Source organism: Carlito syrichta, unplaced genomic scaffold (genome assembly GCF_000164805.1).
Source record: "Carlito syrichta isolate Samal-C Ts95f unplaced genomic scaffold, Tarsius_syrichta-2.0.1 Scaffold310650, whole genome shotgun sequence".
NCBI lineage: Eukaryota > Metazoa > Chordata > Mammalia > Primates > Tarsiidae > Carlito > Carlito syrichta.
In genome coordinates, this window is record NW_007254746.1 from 417,655 (window position 1) to 436,030 (window position 18,376).

General features: G+C 37.3%; 1 protein-coding gene across 2 annotated transcripts in view; it reads right to left on the reverse strand.

Annotated features, from left to right (window-relative positions):
- ADAD1 (adenosine deaminase domain containing 1) overlaps nucleotides 1–8,043 on the reverse strand; it is a 58,216-nt gene extending 50,173 nt beyond the window's left edge. The window contains exons 1-4 of one of the 2 annotated variants that reach the window (XM_008068389.1): nucleotides 7,977–8,043; nucleotides 6,976–7,161; nucleotides 6,042–6,230; nucleotides 2,910–3,077 (exon numbers count right to left, since the gene is read on the reverse strand). In XM_008068389.1, coding sequence (XP_008066580.1) covers nucleotides 2,910–3,077; nucleotides 6,042–6,230; nucleotides 6,976–7,153 — 535 coding nt within the window. In that variant the 5' untranslated portion in view covers nucleotides 7,154–7,161; nucleotides 7,977–8,043. Of the gene's footprint in view, nucleotides 1–2,909; nucleotides 3,078–6,041; nucleotides 6,231–6,975; nucleotides 7,166–7,976 lie in introns of those variants that run through there. The other variant, XM_008068390.1, reaches the window with a different exon arrangement.
- Nucleotides 8,044–18,376: the final 10,333 nt, after the last annotated feature.

Below are 18,376 nucleotides of genomic sequence, written 5' to 3' on the forward strand. Positions count from 1 at the left end.
AAGAGGTAAAACAAAAAACAGTCAAAGAACTAAAAGGCATCCAAATTGATGAGTTCAAACACTGTTTTGAGCAGTGGAAAAGGTGTCTTGATAGGTGTATTATATCAAACGAACAGCACTTTGAAGGTGACTGAAATTTAAATATGTAAGTATTAATACGCAATTTTTATAAATAAATTTCCGGGCTTTTGGGGTTCTCTCATATATACACTATTTGGTCATGGAAAGGGATGAAATAATGTCTTCTGCAGCAACTTGGACGGAATTGGAATTGGAAACCATCATACTAAGTAATGCAGGAATGGAAAACCCAATGTCACGTGTTCTCACTTAGAAGTGGGAGCTAAACTAAGGACCTGCAAAAGTATATAGAAGAACATAATGGACACTGAAGACTCAGAAGGGGAAATTTAAAAAATCACCTACTGGGTACAATGTGTACAACAGGTACAGTGGAGAGCACACTTAAAGCCCAGATTTATTTGCCACTATACAATTCATCCATGTAACCAAAAACCATCTGTCCCCCCTCAAAGCCATTGAAATAAAAAAAATTTTAAAAAGTGGTGGCAGCAGAGATAGGTAAATGCTACCTTCACTTTCACAAAGAGGGGAAAAATAAATGTTTAGAAACAAAAGACTGAAGATCATTTGGCAAAATACTTGATAGCCATATAAACATTTTGAAAACCCTTGGGGAAAAGCATTTATTATGAAAAAAACAATAACCAATATATTCTTCCGATAATTCCATTAGATGCTCAGAATATTCTGTAGTCATGTTTTAACATCATTTCAACAAAGTATTTTAGCTTCTAGAGTATAGAGATCAGTCCTTATCTAATTCTAGATTCCCAGTACCTACCACAGTCCCTGGAATACAGTATATCCTCAAAACAAAGATGTATTGATTCTACTATACTGTGTGGCTGGAAGAAAACTGGCAAAATATCACTGAGGATATAGTGTACCTAGATGGGTTGGTAGCAGATAAAATAATCACATATGAAGGACTTTTCTTATACTGAAGGAATATCTTAAGAATATTATTTAATCGCAGATTCAGCATTTCACATTAATCTGTTAAACAGGCAAGGCAAAAACTGAAACAAATCACAGTCACTAAGCTCCAGCAGGTACTATTTGTTCACCCCGCACATAACACAGTGCATAACATTGAATGAATGATGGTCAAACATAAAAGCTGATAATTCAATTATAAAATCAAGATTCAAAATTGTCAAAAATGACTTAACATTAAAAAGGTAGGTTGCTAGGTTAAAGTCATTATCTTCCAAATATTCAAAAAAATCAAAGAAATATTGCCTATGTGACAAAAAAAGGCAAAAAGGAAACAAAAAATATATTTATCAGATGATGATGATGATAAATGCAAACATTAAATTTTCTATTAAAATATTATTTATGTCAAAAACAAACTACTTTTATGCCTGATACAAAATAATTTCATGAAATCAAAATAGGATAGTCAAAGACATTGAATAAATACAAAAGGTAACTAGAAGTAATACTATAAGACTTCAAGACCAAAAAATATACATATATACATATATATGACAGGACAAAAGATGTAATTTTATATGGAATTTAAAAGGTATATATTGTAACAAAGTAAATTCATCGCATCATTGTTCTTTGCAGGGCAAATAATATGCAAAAAAACAAATCAAAGCATTATAATAAAATAAGGAAAAAATGGCACTTACAGTGCCAATACTTACAAGACATTTACCAAAATAATCTTACTTGGCTCTAAAATATTAATTAAGTCTAAAAATTTAATAAGCAGAAAATAGTATGAAAACACAGTACTCTTCTAAGTGCCTATTAAGTCCAAGTATTATAGACTATTCGAAAAATAATGAAAAAGATTACACATTAAAACTTATGAGAAATGCCCAAATAAGTCATTTTTAAAGCAACATTTAAAATAAAAATAAGTCACTTTAATTAAACAAAAAATACATATGAACTAATAATTCAACTTAGAAAAAGAACATAAAAACTTTAAGTATTAAGAAAGAAATTAAAGAAAGGCTGAAATTTATACACTAGAACCAAACAAAAAATTCAGCAGACTAAATAAAATGATGATCCGTATTCAAAAAGCATAGCTTTAGAGTCACTGCTTAAGTCAAATTTAAATGTTTTTCTTTTTAAAAGCTGCCACATTTACAGGTAAACCAAAAATATAATTTAGCATGAAATTAATATTGGCTAAAACTGTTAATATATATAACAATGCTAACATAGTCTTCAAATTGATTAATATTTAAAAATAAGAGCTATTGTCATTTGATTGTGTATTATTCACTAGGCACTAAAGGGCTTTGCATGCATTACTTATCAAAACCAAATTACAGTCACAGAAGATAGTTACTATTCTTGACTCCACTGTCAAAATGAAACAAGTTTAGAGGGCAAATAACTCATCTGTATAAAGTCAATATTCCAACCCCTGCAATATAATTCTGGAGTTTGTACTCTTAATCTATTTGCTGCACTATCTTATGTCTTTTTCTCAAGTAACTCTACTATTTACTGAACTTAACAGAGGCAACCTTCATAAAATTGCATTAAAAAACTCTAAGTATTAAATGTGTAATATTAACTGAATAAGAATCTAATAAATTACAGAGAAAACCACACTTCAAGACTCAAATCCATTAACAATCTGACAAGTTACAGATGGTTTAGTAACATGATTATATCTTTTGGTCTAGAAATATGCAAGAGCATTTTAACGATTATTAAGTACTTCAGCAGACAGAAGCTAAAACAAATTATTTAAATTCTACAATTTTTATCTTGTTGCCAAGTAACTCTCCATTAACATAAATCTAGAAAATGATACATTTTACAAATACTTTATAATCAAGATTATTTACCTGATGTTTCTAAAATTCTTGGTTCAGGTTCATTCAACTGTAGAAGCTCATCAAGAGCTAATTTTGCTGCATTGGATCTAGACTCCTTTTTATTTTGTCCTAGTCCAGTCTTGTACTGAATGCCATCCACCACAGCACAAAAAGCAAAATACGATCCCATAACATTGCCTTGAAAAAGACTCAGAATGAATGCTACGGTAATTCGCAGTATGATCTTGTAAACAACGTATTATATAGAAAAACATTCCAGGACAAAAATTCTGGAAAACTATTTACTTTAGAAACATCAACTCTACAAGTATTTTTGTAGGGCTAACAGGGGTTAGAACTAAAGCTGGATGGGCCACTGAATTAATTATGAGGATTCTAGTAGCTAGGCTGCTCCAGATTGAGTGTAAGCAATAAGGTCAGTGTTAGAGTACAGGTCATATGTAGTGTAACAGTGTCTAGTATAATGTCTGGCAATAGTAAGCATTCAAGTATCTGCCAAATGACCAACAAGAGGAAAATGTGAAGATTTCACATAGCATGTCACTTCTCTAAAACTTCAATACAAATAAATATCAATTTCTCCCACCTTCAGGTTGCCCTAGTAGTTTTTTAAGCTCCAGCACATAAGAGATGCCTTTGAAGAAACCCTGTGTACATTATTATGGTAAGCAACTCAGCCCATTACAGCTCAGAGTAGCAGCACCTCACTGCATCTTTGTTGGGGGGGAGGGGAACTCACAACAAAAATTAAAACATTAAAAATATAAAAGATATACGAAATAATTGTTTTTTTTGAGTTGGAGTCTCACTTTTGTCACCCAGGCTGGAATGCAGTGGCACGCTCACAGCAACCGCAGCCTCGATCTGCTGGGCTTAGGTGATCCTTCTGCCCCAGTCTTCCAAGTAAATAACTGGAACTATAGACACATGCCACCACACCCGGCTAGTTTTTGTGATTTATTGTAGACACAAAGTCTCACCAAGTTGCCCTGGCTGGTCTCAAACCCCTGAGTTCAGGCCTCTTACCTCGGCCTCCCAAAGTGCTGGGATTACAGGCTCAGCCACTGCGCCCAGCCTATACTAAAAAATAAATTGAATATCTATTTCCAAAAATATGTCTAATTTTTAAAAAGATTACTTTTACTTAATTTCATTTACTTTGGTTTCATGTCTGTCTGATGAATAATGAAATGGAATTATCTCCTAAAGTTACAGGTCAAAAATTCTTCTGTTTCAAGTTTTATACTGTTGATATCTGGACTGAAGGAGCATGGGTCTTCAACCGTTGGTTATGAATGGCTAGTACGGTGTTACTACACATAAGTCCCACTATCTTGTTTCTTCACACATTTACAATAACATTACATTAACTAGTTTTTAAAAAAAAAATATCTCATCAGGGTTTTATAAGCAACACTTCACTGCATCTGGGTAAACTGCTTTCCCCCCAGAATCTAAGACCTCAATTTCCAAAGTTCCTTCCTTCATGATCACCTAGGTTCCATTCCAAATTTAGTAAACCAGAGAGCATTTGACATATTTAAAAGTGGCCCAGATGATTCTCGTGTACAAGATAGTCCACATTATATTTGTTAATAAGTCTTCTTTATCAGAAATCTGAGTTTTTAAGCTTCAGGCTGTTTATAACTCAAGTTCTCAAACTTTACTATGGATTTAAATCACATGTAGAGGTAGTTTCACTACCAAACCTACTGATAATTCAACTATACTTTGAACATAAAATGAATATCATTAACAATCAATAAATCGTGTTTTTGAGTAGTGCTTGCTGACACCAGGGATGATTTGCCCTGATCGAATTTTTTTTTCTTACAGTGACCAATTGCTTAGATTTTTGAAGGGCGGTCTGAGAATAACAGAGGAAAGCTAATGAGTTACACAGAGATTAAGCCCACCTTCTACCTTAGAAAAGCACCATCTTCTATGTTAAGACCCTATTTTTGCTGGTTTACTGATATTTCACCCAAAACAATAGCCTGATACTTGATAGCTTTTACAATCTTTACTAAAATCTTGATAGCTTTAAATCTTTTGCAAAGAGGTTAGCTTTGAGATCCATACTGGCAAAAGTTAGTAAAAGGGAAATTTTAAAAACCAAAAGAAAACTATTTGTGTGTACAAACACACACATGTACATATATACACACATATGGGCTTTTTAAATTGTTTTTTGAATTCCCATACTTTTAAGTTGTCAATGCCTCTTAAGAACACTTATTCCTCCACTTTCCTAAAATTCTTCCCAATCTCTGGCTATGATATGAAAAGATCAGAAACTGCTTTCTGCATTTTACTGATCTATACTCATGTAGGATTCCACAGGTACAATACAGTAACAGATTCTCCTGTTTGGGGGCTTAAGGGAGAATGGAAAAAATTGTAAGACAAGTCTGCAAAGTACCAATCATATAAGTGTTCTTTTCACATTTAATCCTTAAATTTCAGAAGTCAAATTAAATCTTAATTTTTCTTAAGTACCATCATCACAGAATTCTTTTGATAAGATGCTCAAGTCCAACATGTCTATATTCAACATCTCTACAAAAGCATGTTTATGGTATAAATATTTATGCTCCAAAATAATCCAAAAGGCTAATTCCAGTTCAATTAGTCACACAAAAAACTACAATTTGATGATTATAAAATTTTTGTATATGTGAATTATTTGCAGAGGCTCAAATTGCTGAAGAAGTATGAACATAAATCTTTAAGTATACTTGTCAAAACATACAAGTAGTTATCTAACCCTAATACTACATGAAAGAACCAAATTTAGCACCACTATTATTCTCTACTTCTACTTTTTTTTTTGAGTTGGAGTCTCACCCTGTTGCCCAGACTGGAGTGGAGTGGCTGCTCCTGGCCACCGCAGCCTCGACCTGCTGGGCTCTGGTGATCCTTCCGCCTCAGCCTTCCAAGTAGCTGGAACTACAGGCGCACGCTACTACACCCGGCTAATTTTTTGATTTATTGTAGAGATGAGGTCTCACAGGCAGGTCTCGAACCCACGGGTTCAGGCAATTCACTCACCTCAGCCTCCCAAGGCACGGGATCTACTTCTGCTTTTAATGGGAAAATATTTTCCAGTACTGTAATAACCAGACCCAACTTTGCACTTGCCTGTTGTTACAGTTTCCTTAAGGTCAAGCTGAACCCGCTGCATTTGTGCAAACTGGTGCAAGGCTGACACAGGATTTATCTCTCCACGTTTGTATTTCATTATAAATTCCTTAGGTATTTTTTTTGGAGGAAGGACAGGAATTGAAATAGATGAAAGACCTTTGGAAAGTAACGGTTCTGGAAAACTACCTGGAAATAAATATTTATGCCAGTCAGTTTGGTTTAAAACAAAACAAAACAAAACAAAAAAACAAAAGCACTAAATCCTCCCTGAAATGGAAGACTGTACCAGAAACACCAAGTCATATGCTTTTCCTAAGTTTCTATTAAACAATTTCCGCACATACAACAAAAGCACAACCTATTCCTACATATTATCTTTGGTAGTGCTGAGACTATTCTGCAAAAAAAAAGTAGTACCAATATCAAAGAACCATGGATTTTAGTGATGCCAAGGTCCTCAGAGGCTAAGTCGTTTTTACAGATGTCAGGAAGGCCTAGACCAAAGAATGACACAGACCTGGGACTAGAACCCTGTTTCTGGCTCCCATCCACTATTTTATACTACCTTTCACACGGAATCCGATTGCATTTTGAAGTATGTTTGTCCCTGCTTTATACTTAGCATTACCTCGAGCGCTACATAGTCTACAAATCAGTGTAAGTTCAGTCCCTTTGGAGGCCTTACCTCAAAAATGGCAAGACACACCGGAAGTGGTTGAACCGTCAAGGAGGTAACGGGTTGTGAAGTGAGCAGCTGGGGAAGGAGTTCCACAGGCCTCCCACAGTGTCTGGAGTCGGATCCCGGCTCCAGGTGGGACGTGGCCGCGGATAAACGCATATACACCCAGGAAGCATTTAAACAGAGGCTCAACATACTGGTCATCCCAGAATCGGAAAGAAGCCATCATTACAAATGAGAACGAAGTCATACCCGTCACTTGCGTAACCTTTGAGGCCATATTCGACAGGCTCGCGTAGGAACTCCCGGAGGAACATGCCGCAGACGCAGCAGCCCTCAGGGCTGAGGGCTGAACCGGCAAGTTCTTTTTCAGCATTTGGGCAAAGCTGGGGACCTGGGAACTCTGAGACCAGTCGTTGTTGCCAGACATTTTGTCACCTACAGATCTTGATAAAATTGGCTGAAAACGAAAAACAAAAGAATAGGTAAGTTAAAAATACTCTGGAGGGCAACCCCCTTGGGTCCCCTCCCTCTCTGGGAGCTTTTCTGTCCTCTCAATAAATCTAGCTGTCTCACATTAAAAACAAACAAAAAAACCTGGAAAAAACCTACATTTCCACCAGTGACTTTTTTTTTTGAGTCGGAGTCTCACTCCGTCACCCAGACTGGAGTGCAGCGGCCGCTCCCGGCCACCGCAGCCTCGACCTGCTGGGCTCCGGCGATCCTTCCGCCTCAGCCTTCCGAGTAGCTGGAACTACAGCCACCAGAGACTTTTAAACACACGTTCACATGACTGCAGCCAAATCCCTCCTCAACTGTTCCCATGACAGGACACTCTTCTCTCCCGAGTCCCTTCCCTACAGCTCTGTCACAGGGGAGGAGAGTAGGACTGCGGCCCGCAGAAAAGACCGCAAATGGACTCGGAGATCCAGGTGAGGGGCATTAGAAGGTCAGGAAAAAGAGAAAAAAAGAAAACCCAGCCTGGCGTCCTCCCGAGCCCTGGCCCAGCCCCCACCCACCAGATTCTCCTTCCTGCCCCCTCCACCGGACCCGCGGGCAGGCTGGCAGCTGCAGGCCGACAGCCAGCCGGAGTGGCGCCGGCGGCCGCCGTTGCTGCCTTCCGCTGCCTTCCGCGGCTTTAGGCCGCTTTACGTCGGGGTCACGAGGTCAGCGCAGCGTCTTCCGAGAGCGGCCTCGCGCGGCCCCTGCAGGGCCTGGCAGGCACCCCTGCGCCGCTTCATCCAATCACCAACCGTCCTCGCGGTCGGCGCCCCTCCCCCGTGCCCAAGCCAGCGTCCTGCCGGCCGCGCTCGGCGTCTTGCGTCACTGAAGAAGGGACACTGGGCGTCGGACGCTTTTGCAGCTTTTGCAGCCCTGACCCGTGCTCGGAGCACGAGGTCGCGGTGTCCCTGGACGTGTACTTTGCTGGAGAAGTCAGGTAAACTCGCGCAGCTTGGTCCCTTCGCTTTCCGCCCCGTGTCGCCCTGTGCGGACGGTTGTCTATACTGAAGTTCTACACCTGGAGTCTTTTCAGTGTTTGGGGGCTGCCCTAGGGGTCCCCGAGAGAGGAAAACACTGAGAAGGTGCCGGAGGAGAAGTCTTGGCCTTCACGGAAACCACCTTAGACTTGAAGCTTGACCATTGGAGCCAATAGCAGTCGTGAAACCAGCTGGTGTGGTTGAGAACAAATGGCTCTCATGTCTGGGTGACAAATCCACTGTGGATGTTTTCAATTCCTTGTCCTCCTAGAGGTTGGAAGGCGTAGCTGATAGATCGTTGAAAGTATTTTTACTACTAAGTCGCTCAACAAGTTTTGGCATGTAACCAAGAAGGAATCTGAAGAATTGGGTGACGTTGATATAACAAAAATTTTAATGCCCGTGTACTTTTGTATATGTATAAGTTTTCTCAGGAGTTAAATAAGGTGTAAATCTCCTTTATAAGAAGTAAGAAATGGCCGGGCTAGATGACTCAGTCTGTAATCCCAGCACTTTGGGAAGCCAAGTTGAGGGGATTGCCTGAACCCACGGGTTCGAGAACAGCCTGGACAACTTGGCGAGACCTCATCTCTACAATAAATCAAAAAATTAGCCGGGCGTGGTAGCACACCTGTAGTTCTGGCTACTTGGAAGGCTGAGGAGGAAGGATCGCCGGAGGCCAATAGGGCGACGCTGGGGTGGCTGTGAATGTGCCATGTACACCAACCTGCCTGGGCGATGGAATGAGACTCCAACTCAAAAAAAAAAAAAGAAAGAAAGAAAAAAGGAAGCCTGCACCTATAGTCCCAGATACTCGAAAAGCTGGGGCAGGAGGATGACTTGAGCCCAGGAGTTTGAGTCCAGCCTGAGAAACAGAGAGAAACCCCATCTCTTAAAAAAAAAAGGAAGGAAAAAAACAATGGCGTGGGTGGTCATCTATCTCCTTGTAGCAAGAAGTAACATGAAACCACAAATACACGGGTTAATTGGAAGAAAACAGCCCCATCGTTCTCATTAACCAATACATTTTCAATAAAAGTGCTTTCTCTAGTGATTATTAAAATGTATTATGTTGCTTTGATCGAATGCCCATTAGTAATTTCAATGATAATTCAAAATTTTTTTCTTAACATTTAGAGATTTCTGTTTATAGGAAATTTAGATATTCAGAAGTTGTCAAGAATTATAAGGATAACAAAAAAGTTTCTCTGTACAAAAATGTAATTACATTAGTATCAAATTTGGGGGAGACATAGAATGGAAATAGAAGCTCAAGAGTAAAAGGAATGAGGTAACAATTTCTCTACTAACATATATGTTATGTTTTATTTCGAAGTAATTTTCGATTTACAAAATAATTATAAAAATAGTAGAGTCCCTTCATTCCCTTCACCCACTATCCCTTAGTGTTGTTTTACATATTTGCCAACTACAGAAAAAAAATCAGACTTTTAAAGAATTAAATTTAGTTTTATTCAGAACTTTACCGAAGATTACACCTGGGAGAGTCCTTCACAGAGTTTTTGTTAGACTGCCCCAAAGCAGTATTTCAGCCCATAGTTTATCAGGTGGTGGAGGTTCTGCATGTGCTCAGAAGTTACAGTAGGGCAAAATTTCATCAAAGTTTGGATGCAAAAGTACGTCAGTTATAGATTACAGAGGCATAATCATTAATTCTGTCAGATGTTATCTTATGTACAGGAAAGGGTAAGGGCTAGGATTAATGAACTTATCTTTTTTCCAAATGTAGTGATTAAGGCAAGGGATGTGGGAACCTGCACTTTATCCTGCTGTTGTCTTCAGGGCATTCCTCCAGAGGGCTGTGGTCAGTCAGTTTGGGGTTTGTAAAGATATGCTGACAAGCCAAACATGGCTTCAGAGCAAGGGACGAATTAATGGCTGGCCTGAGGCAGATGTTTGTTACTTTTCTCACATAACCATGGCACATTTATCAAAACTAAGAATTAACACTGGGGCTGGGCTTTATGAATAGCACCTATAATTCCAGCACTTTGGGAGCCTGAGGTGAAAGGATTGCCTGAACCCACAGTTTGAGACCAGGCTGGGCAACATGGTGAGACCTTATCTCTACAATAAATTAAAAAAAAAAATAAGCTGGGTGTGGTGGCATGTGCTTGTAGTTCCAGCTATTTGGAAGGCTGAGACAGAAGGATCACCTGAGCCTAGCAGGTTGAGGCTGCGGTGGCTCTGAGCATGCCACTGCACTCCAGGCATGGGCAACAAAGTGAGACTCCAACTCAAAAAAAAAATAAAAGAAATTAACATTGGGACAACACTGCTAACTATGTGTACACATTATTTGGGTTTCACCAGGTTTTCAACCCATGTCCATTTTCTGTTACAGGATTCAGGTTAACATTGCATCTAATGGTCATGTTTCCTAAGTCTCCCGTAGTCTGTGCTAGTTTTTCAGTCTTGTTTTTTTTTGACCTAGATGATTTCAAACAATACTGGTCAGGTATTTTGTATAATGGCCCTAAATTTGAGTCTGCCTGATGTCTTCTCCTGATTATACAGAGTTACAGATATTCGGGGAGATGAAGTTCACTTCTCAGGGAATATCAGGAAATACATAATAACGACGAGTATAACTGATGATGTTAATCTTGATGACTTGGTTAAAGTCGTGTTTGCCAGGTTTTTCCTCTGTAAAATTGTTTTCCCTTTCCTAAAATTGTTTTGTTGGAAGGAAGTCCAGCTTATACACAAAGAGTGGGAACTAGAGGTCCATCCCCCGAAGAGAGGAGTGTCACAAAATATGTGGACATTTGTTAAAACCACTATATTAATTAATATTTGATGGGGGAGATAATTTGAGGCTATGCGAATACCCTGTTTCACCCTGGCGTTTCACCCATTCATTTTAGCATTCATCTTTGGAGCTTGCCCAAAGCAGTTATTACTGTGGTGTTCTAATGATGGTTTTCTGTTTTCCTCTTTCCTTCTGTACTTAGTATTTGGAATTCTGTTAAGAAAGATTTGTTTTATTCCTTTATCAATCATTTCTTTATTCCAGCATGTGGTCATAGATATTATTTATCCTGTTATTTGAGTATAACTCAATACTGTCATTATTTTTTTGCTTAAATTATTTCAACGTTGCTGTTGGGAGCTCTTTCAGGTTGGCTCCTATCCCTTTGAAATGTTTACCTGTTCCTCTCTATTATTTTAAAAATAAGGATTGCTTTCTGGTACTGCACTAGACCTAAAATTGGTCAGGAAGCCCTGGTTATTTTACTAGAGATAGGTATTTAGAAACTAAATCTAGGTACTGGGTGTGCTTGTTGCCTGTGCGGAGCTAAGAACTATATTTGTGTAATCTAACTTGTATTCAGACACATCTATATGTCTGTATATAGTTATATATAAAAATGACTTTATACTTATAACTTTGACTGTAACCCAGTACCACATAATGCATTCTTGCTTTACCCTTGCTTACTTGGGATTTCTTTCTCTGATAATGAGAAATCTGGCAATACCTAAAATTTGTCAGAAAGTGTAGTATTGCATGTTGGTTAATCCGTACCCTTGTGAGAAACAAATGTACCAATGAAAGTAGAGTGTTTCTCTTTTTCTTTAATCTTACCTTATCTAGTAAAAACAGTTTCCCAATGTGACTTAGGTCCATTTTTTGTTTGTTTGTTTGTTTGTTTTTAACAATTCTACGGGTTTCAACCAATACATGGTCCGGTATCTACCACCACAATATTATAATACAGAACAGTTTGCCCACCCTAAAATTTTCCTCATGTGGTCCTTTTATAGTTGCCCCCTCTTCTCTCTCCCAACTCCTGGTGACCATTGATTTGCTTCCTTTCCCATAGTATTTCCTTTTCCATAATGTTATATAAATGAAAGCATATAGTAGGTAACATTTTGGATCTGGATTATTTCTCATGTAAAAACACTTTTGAGATTCATCCATGTTTGGGTGAATAAGTAGCTTCATTTTGTTGCAGAAGTTATATGTTCACCTGTTGAAAGATATCTTGGTTGTTTCCATTTTGGGGTAATTATGAATACAGCTATTATAAACATTTGTGTACATAAATTTTGAGTTCATTTGGGCAAGGAGTGGGATTGCTGTGGAGTGGGATTGCTGTGTCATATGGTAAGAATATATTTATAGGAAACTGCCATATTTTTTCCAAAGTGATTGTATCTATTTTGCATTTCCACCAACAATGACTGAAAATTTCTATTGCTCTGCATCCTTGCCATCATACATTTTTGTTCATTTTTTAACTTTTGTTTTAGCTGTTATAATAGGTATCTAGTTGTGGTTTTAATATTCATCTCCCTAATGATTAATAATGTTAAGAATCTTTTCATATCTTTGTTTTTCATATACTTTCCTTGGTTAGGTGTCAGCTCAAGGGTTTTTCTCATTTTCTAATTGGCTTTTTTCATATTGAGATCCACAAATACTTGTGTATTCTCTATACAAAACCTTTATTGGATATGCAATTTGCAAACACGTTCTCCAAGTCTTAATCTTGAGTATTTATTCTCTTAACCGTGTCTTTGTAGCGTAGAAGTTTTAAATTTTGATGAAGTCTTATTTATAATTTTTTTCTTTTATGATCATACATTTTCTCCTATGTGGTCTTCTAGACGTTTAGGAGTATGAACCATTTTGCTGTTTTGAGTTAATTTTTTTATGAGGTGTGAGGAATGTGTTAAGTTTATGGTTTTTGTTTTTGTTTTTGTTTGTTTTTTGTTTGGCCTGTGGACAAACAGTTGTTCAAGCACCATTTGAGAAGATTTCTTTTCTCCATTGAATTGCTTTTGTATCTTTGTGAAAAATTAATTGAACATTGCAGTCTATATTGCCTTAATATATTGTCTAGGACTTCTAGGGTGATATTGTGTTGAGTAGTGAGACAGACCATTCTTTCCTGTTCTTTGGAGGGAAATAATTTAGTCTTTCACCATGTTAGCTATAAGGCTAGATACCTCTTATTAAGGCTAAGGAAGTATCCTTCTGTTCCTAATTTGATGAAGATTTTTGATCATGAGTGGTTGTTCATAGGGATAGCAGAAATTGTTTTTAATTGTTCAAAAAGATGATTATAAAGCAAAAATTATGCTATAAACAATACATTGTTACAATTTTTGCTTTATACAGTTTTTATTGTCCATATGCTTTCCTCAGTTAAGTGTCAGTTCAAGGGTTTTGCCCATTTTCTTACTGGCTTTTTTTCTTATGTTGAGCTTCAAGAATATTTGCATGTTCTCTCTACAAAACTTTTATTGGACATATATTTTGCAAACGTGTTCTCCCAGGCTGCATCTTGAATATTTATTCTCAACACTTTTATTTAACCCTTTTAACACTCCTCATGTTTTTATATAGACCCAAGTTTCTGACTATATCATAGTTGTCCACAAGTGTTCCTGCTCCTCCTCCTGATAAAATGCCAAGGCAGTGGGTATTCCTGTCTGTCTCCCTGGGACAGAGCTTTCTTTTTTTATTCTCCTCCATCTACAGTGAGTTTCCACCAGCTGCTTTAGGTGATGGTTCTGTTACCCATCCTTCTGCAGATTAAAGTTTTAATCCCTTAGGAAATATAGAGGCCATGGGTCTGGTCTGAGCTTGAGTGGTGGCTTCCTGTCTTCATCCTTTGCCACGGGGGAAGCTTTCTCTGAATTCACCTTTGTTACCTGTAAGCACCCATATTCTGTATGTCTCCTGAGGAATAAAAGCCTTACTCTGAAGAGAGAAGGACAATAGTTGAATTGCTGGCCCAAGTATCACTTTGCCTGTCTCTCTTCAGATAATGCCCTCTCTCAAGACAATGACTTTCAGTTCCATCTATGTTGCTGCAAAATAAATGATTTCATTCTTTTTTGTGACTGAGTAATATTCCATTGATATATACACCACATTTTATTTATCTAATCATTTGTTGATAGACACTTAGGTTGCACATATTTGTGCTATTGTAAATAGTGATAAACATGTAAGTGCAGGAATCTTTTTGGTATAATGGTTTCTTTTCCTTTGGATAGATATCTAGTAGTAGGATTGCTGGATTGCAAGATAGTTCTATTTTTAGTTCTTTGAGAAATCTACATACTTTTTTTTGTGTATCTTTTGAAAAATGTCTGTGTCTTTTGCCCACTTTTTTGTGGGATTATTTGTGGGTTTTGTTGTTGTTGAGTTTCTGGTAAATCTAGATATTAGTCTTTCGTTGAATGGATAGCTTGAAAATATTTTTTCCCAATCTTCAGGTTGTCCACTCTGTTGTGCTGTTCAGAAGCTTTTTAGGTTAATTAAGTCCAATTTGTATATTTTTGCTTTTGTTGTCTGTGTTTTTTGAGATCCTTGTCATAAATTCTTAGACCAATGTCCAGAGAGGTTTTTTTTAGGATTTCTTCCAGTATTTTTATAGTTCAGGTCTAATAGTTAAGACTTTGATTCATCTTGAGTTGATTTTGGTATGTGGTGAGAGTCCAGTTTCATTCTTCTGAATATGGCAATCCAATTTTCCCGGCACCATTTATTGAAAAGAGTGTCCTTTCTTCAGTGTATATTCTTGTCAACTTTGTCAAAGATCAGTTGACTATAGATAGATATATGACTTTTTCTATGTTTTCTCTTTTTTGTTTCATTGATATCTGTGTCTCTTTTTGTATCAATATTATGCTGTTTTGCTTACTATAGCCTTGTAGTATAACTTGAGGTCAGATAGTGTGGTGCCTCCAACTCTGTTCTTTTTGCTTAGGATTGCTTTGCTGTTTGGACCCCTTTTGGGTTCCATATGAATTTTAGGAACTTTTATTCTGTGAAAAAATGATACTGGTATTTTGATAGGTGTTACACTGAATCTGTAGATTGCTTTTGGTAATATGATCATTTTTAATGATACTAATTCTTCTGATCCATGAGCATGGGATGTTTTTTCATTTGTGCCACCTTCAATTTTTTCTTCAGTGTTTCGTAATTTTCCTTGTAGAGATCTTTCACCTCTGTGGTTAAATATATTTATAGGACTTTTGGGGTGTGTGTGTGTGTGTGTGTGTGTGTGTGTGTGTGTGTGTAGCTATTGTAAAGGGATTGCCTTCTTGATTTGGTTCTCAACTTGATCATTACTGCTATATAGAAATACCACTGATTTTTGTACATTGATTTTGCATCCTGAAACTTTACTGAATTCATTTATCAAATCTAAGAATTTTTATGGGATCTTTGGAGTTTTCTAGATATAAGATCATATAATCCGAAAACAGGTAATTTCACTTCCTTTTGTCCAATATGATTGTCTTTTATTTCCTTCTCTTGCCTGATTGCACTGGTTAGGACTTCTGGTACTAATTTGAATAGGAGTGATGAAAGTGAGCACCCTGGTCTCGTTCCAGTTCTTAAAGGAATAGCTTTCAACTTTTCTCTGTTCAGTATGATGTTGGCTGTGGGTTTGTCATACATGGTCTTTATTATTTTGAGGTGTGTTTCTTTCACCTAGTTTGTTAGGGTTTTTAATCATAAAGAGATGCTGAATTTTATCAGATGCATTTTTTGCATCTGTTGAGATGATCATATGATTTTTTCCTTAATTTTATTTGATATATCACATTTATTAAAAATAAAATTATTTAGATGTGAGAAAGAAGTGAAGATATAAATATATGTGATAGGCAACATTAGATAGTAGTTAAGTATTAGGCTTAGCTGTTAATTCATTCATTAATTTATCCAGCAAATATATTGAGTTTCTACTATATGCCACGATTCTAGGTGCTAGGGATAAAACAGTGAACAAAATAGAAAAAAATCTTCACCTTCATGGAACTTACCTTCTAGTGTGAGACACGATGAAAAAGTAAGTAAAATTGTATAGTATGTTAGTGACAAGTGCCAGAAAGAAATAACAAAGCAGAGAAGAGGGATATATAATATTCATAGGGAAGAGAGTTGACATTTCAGATAGGATACTCAAGGAAAGTCTCACTGAGAAGGCTGCAGTCAGAGACCTGAAAAAATTTAATTGTAGTCAAATTACTTGGCCCTCTGAGCATCTATTTCTTCATCTGCTAAGTGAGCACAATATTATCCATTTCAGACTGTTGCTGGGAGAGAGGAATATATTAATTGTTATAAACAGCAGTACCCATTACCCAGTAAATGTTTGGTATTATTTCACATATGAGTAAGTACTAAATTTTAAAGATAAATGTCATAGAATTTAACATATACATCTTCTATGATAGAAGTTGAACAAAATTTGGATAGATGGTAGAATGCTCATGGAGAATATCTTCTTACATAATCCAGTCTTTGTTTTTGAGACATGTGAATGTTAATGGATATGCATATGATTGCTATACATATTCAGCCACTAGTTTAGGAGCACTAAGGGATCACCTTGGAGCCATTCAGGCTTCTGCCTGCTTCTGTTGTGTGGCAGTAGTCCTATTTCCCCCTGATGATTAAAGTCTGTCACTACAAAAGCCAGCACTTTTTAAACAGTTCAATAAATTGAAATCTGAAAACCGAAATTCTTAGGTAGCAGCCTCAGATTCAAATTTAATGAGACAATTGTCCTGAGTGAAAACATTCCTTTTTAAATACTAAGAGCTCTAGCCAGCAGAACTGGACAGAAAACATGCATTTTGAAAGCGCTTTTTTAGATATAGGAGGGGGGAACCCAAAAAACCCAAATTATCTTTTGAAAGGTGAGGCCCTTGTACTATAGACTTCCCCTACTAGGTAAGTGTTCTAGGAACCCATCAGCATCAGTGTACCAGCTAGTATTGTGAGAGTCTGAGTTTGGCTTCGGTGAATTTTTGGTGTCTTTTTTGGACATTCTTTCAACACGTTCATTTCTTGATGGGTGACTTAATGCACCTGCCCACACTGCTCTAGGTGTTGAGCAGTTTTTGACCAAAACCAGCGTAAGTCCTGTGCCCCACCCTACCTATTCACCTGTTCTCACCCCAAGTGACTTTTGTTTCCCTGATGAAAACAAATCCTCAAAGGGAAACGTTTTGCTGATGTAGTACAGGTGAGACAAAAAAAATTTCAGAAGCACTAAAAGACTTCAAAACTGATGAGTCCAAAACTGTTTTGAGCAGTGGAAAAAGTGTCTCGATAGGCATATTGCATTAAAGGAAGAGTACTTTGAAGGTGACTGATGTTTAAATGTGTAAGAATAAGTACACAATTTTTAATCCCCCTTGAAACAGTGAGAGGTGGCATTTCCTCCTTCTGCCCTTAGTTACTGGACTGATCGATGTATTGTGTTTATGGGGAAAACAGTATGAGTACTGATCACTAGTTTAGCACACCTACGATAGCCTACAGGACAGTACCCCAGTTTGAAGAACCACTCACTCTTCAGTAGGCTACTCCACCATTCTGTAAGTCCAGCTGCATCTGGGTTATGATAAAACTAGTGAAACCCATGGGAATCAGCTTTCTTTCAGTGTAAGGTAGGTAAATTTTCATTATGTTAGCAATTAAACGTGTTAACAGGAAAGAGTAATGGTAAAGTGTTTAACAGAAAACTTTACTGCTCATGTTTGATGCTTGAGGAATCAATATCATTTGCTTTCTCCTCTCCATAGGTTGGAACTGAGGGACACAGGTATCGGAGGTACAGAGCTAAAAACAAAAAAGCTTTATTGCTTAAATCGTCTAAATTGGAAGGTGTGTGATTAAGTGGGGTTGCTGATGCTTTCTAACTAGACAAGCTTATCAATGCAAGCTAGAGAAATTCTGTTGCTCCTTAAAACATGCACAAGAAAGAAGATTGGAATTGTATTATCCTTGTAGTCAGGCTTGCTTCAAAAGGTGAAAACTGGAAGAGGCTGAGCTCATTTTCTTGTCTCAGATTGCCAAACAGATTAAATCATTTTGGAAGGAGTGAATAAGGGGTTGGGAGAGAAACTGTTATTATTCTGGTAGAAGTCCCTCACCAAATGGAAACAGTAAAAGTTTATCGAGGATGATTAGTTAAGCAACTTTTGTGTCTGTTCCATACCATCTCACTTGGCAGGTGACTTGATGATCTGACTAGTAAACCAGTATTTTGAGAGCCCGAGTTTGTTACTACCTTCCTAACAGCACTCCCTCATGTAGACTACCAGGTATACATCTAACAACCGAGATCTACTTACTGTTATTCCTGACAACTTTTGCTCATTTAGAT